This window comes from Lactuca virosa, chromosome 1, assembly GCF_052849685.1.
Source record: "Lactuca virosa cultivar CGN04683 chromosome 1, Lactuca_virosa_CGN04683_v6, whole genome shotgun sequence".
NCBI lineage: Eukaryota > Viridiplantae > Streptophyta > Magnoliopsida > Asterales > Asteraceae > Lactuca > Lactuca virosa.
In genome coordinates, this window is record NC_136426.1 from 250,169,285 (window position 1) to 250,172,263 (window position 2,979).

General features: G+C 34.0%; 1 protein-coding gene across 1 annotated transcript; it reads right to left on the reverse strand.

Moving 5' to 3' along the window:
* Positions 1-481: 481 nt before the first annotated feature.
* Positions 482-1,668, reverse strand: LOC145128979 (uncharacterized). Its single transcript, XM_079063749.1, has 2 exons — positions 1,613-1,668; positions 482-935 (listed from the first exon to the last, which is right to left on the reverse strand). The coding sequence occupies exons 1-2, from the start codon at positions 1,666-1,668 to the stop codon at positions 482-484; spliced, it is 510 nt and encodes a 169-aa protein (XP_078919875.1).
* Positions 1,669-2,979: the final 1,311 nt, after the last annotated feature.

Genomic DNA, 2,979 nt, shown 5'->3' on the forward strand with positions numbered 1-2,979 from the left:
GAAATAGAACCTTTCTTATCGTTTAAAGAATATCTAAAACCTTGTTTAAACAATGCATGAAAAGAAATGATGTTTCGTGTGTGACGAGTAGCAATAATTTATTAAATCTAACCGTAACCCATTACTAAGAATTAATCCATAAACTCCAATGTTGGCGACAGGTGAAGATCGCCTATTCCCCATGATCAAGTTCATCCTTCTATGCTCCACATCCTCACTTCTTTTTAGAACCTGCAAATCAGAACAAATGTGAAATACAAATCCTGTATCAAGGACCCAAGAACAAGAATATGATGATTTATTAGATAAAATAGTGTAAATACCTGCCGAGGTTGGCTTCACTTTGCCATCCTTGATATCCTACAAGTCTTTCGGGCAGCTTCGTTTCCAATACCCCTTCATTGCAATAGAAGCAAGTGGTGTCTTTATGGTCAGAAACAAGGGAAGCATCAGAAGTGTATTTTCCTTTAGGTCCTGCACTTCACGACCCAACTTGGGAATTTCCCTTCCAGATTTTCTTTGGAGTACCTTTCCTATTTTTCCCTTTCCCTTTCACTATGGTCAGAACAGGTGCACTAGTTGGAGTGGAGGTAATACACTTTCCCTTCATTCCTGCTTCAGCAGTTCGCAGGAGGTTGTGCAATTGTAACAAAGTAGTTTCATTTTTGTTCAAATGATAGGTCAATATGAACTGATCATAACAATTTGGCAGAGAGTTCAACACTATGTTGATTGCCAACTCTTCATCAAAATCCACGTTGAGCTTGATTAGCCTGTCCATGTATTGTTGCAGTATTTGAACATGGCTACTAACAGATTCACCCTCCTTCATCTTGCTAGCAATGAGAGAATTTACCACATCGTGCCATCCAATTGGACCTTCAAACAAATGTTCAACAGAGATAAGTTGTTGTTGTTGTTGGAGGAGGAGGAACCTGAAGCATCAATTAGAGTAGACATTTAAAGAGAAGAAAGATAGTTTTAGTTAGATAAGAGTACTCCTCAATATCACACCCAAAATGAAATATCAAGGCTATGATTCAACTAAATAATTTACAACTTAGAAAAGGGATGTCATAATCTAATTGTAAATTATATAAAGGTAGGTAAATGATGATTTAGCAATTTCACCATTTAAAATTGAAATTTTAACGAATTTGGTATTAAATGAAATTCCTAGATCTTTTTAGAATCATTGAACTTTTCAATGGAATATTTAATCTCGATTATGCTCTTGCATTTGTGACTGGGATACCGAGGATCACAAACAAGATGTTAATAACTATGCAAATTAACTTGATACTCTCGATGTCATTTATCAGCTCATTTTAATGAGTCGGTTAGCCACACGCGCTCCATTAATCAATGATAATTTTCAATACACCCATTTCCACTCTTTATGTGTCCCTATTAGTGTGTCGGTTAATCACACACACTCCACTGACGACTCATAAAGTGCAATGTGTAATTTCATGGGTTAGCATACAAGTTCACATTTTTCCTAAAGTAACTAAGATTGGGAATTTTATAAAAAAAATATGTTTAGTTAATTTATTATTCATTATACTTATTAATGAGGATTAGGTTGTTCTATCAAACCTGTTCGGCTAACGACTCTCCACCGTACAAGTGAGCGGAGGGTAAGAGTGAATACACAATGGCGGTCATATTATAGGCCACTTCCTTAAATTCCCATTATAGTATGGCTTCGTGAATGAGGCGTACTAGCGGTTCGATTGACTTGTATTATACATATAGTAATATTAGACTTTTAATGTTACATATAGTGTTAGGTTGTACTTTTTAAGACTTTTTAAAAATACTAGGTTATATTTTATATTTCAAAAAATAAGAATTTTTTTTTTAATTCAAAGTTAAACCAATTATGAATTCAAGATAAGGATATCAAATTACTTAGAAAAATGTTCACTCTTATACAATTAAAACATTATTAAAGGTAATTATCGCAATCAATTCATGAGACAACAATAAAACCGAATTTTATGGATCTGATAGCCCACCACCTCGTGGTAAAAAATTACCACGTCGTGGTTGAGCAAAATCACAGGCCACCACGTCAAGTTTAACGATTGTATCAATTCAATAGAAAACTAAACCTATGCTCTGATACCACTGATGGGTATAATGCAAAACATATATTTCTTATGTGTGCATGCAACCATAATACTTGATCTGTGTTTTCTGTAATTGAACATACAACTTTGAACAACAAAATAGAAACCGTAGAACACTAGCATATTTTCAAAAAATACAAATAGGGTTAGAAGAATCATACCTTGATTGCTATTTAGTAATAACAATGTAAATCCTTGTGTTGTTGAAGCCTTAAGAGCAAGCGTCACAAATGTCACCTGTCTAGTGGTTCACACCCAAAACTAGCAAAGGAAGATGGTTGGGGAAGAGGAGAGAGGCTCTAAAATTCGGGTAGCACTTCAAAGGAATAAGTGGTCGAAATTTCTAGGGTTGAGGCTCTATTTATAGTGCAGTCAGGAAACCCTAGATAAGCCTAAATCCAATATTATCTTAAACCGTGTAATTATCCACTTTCCTAATTATCCACCAGGGATTATTCTAGAATCCCTTAGGCTTAAAGAAACCGTCCAAGCCTAATGGATGGTTCTAGATTGCCTATTGCTCAACTATTGAAGAATTTTACTTCAGCTCCTACACTTTTAATTAATCCTTTTAATCCCAAAATTAATTCTAATTAATTTTGATTAAAAATTTACTAACTATTACTATTTATAATTAATATATTATTTTCATAATATATTAACAAATTATTTATTTGAATTTATTAAAGAAATAATAAATCAACCTCTCTCTTCAAAAATCATTCTGTCGAGTTGCTAGTCTTGAGGGCAACCCAAAAGAACTATGCCACTATCAATTCAAGTGTATACCAATTATAGTTATGGGATTAGACACCTAATCCAACACTGCAGAGGCTTCTGGAAG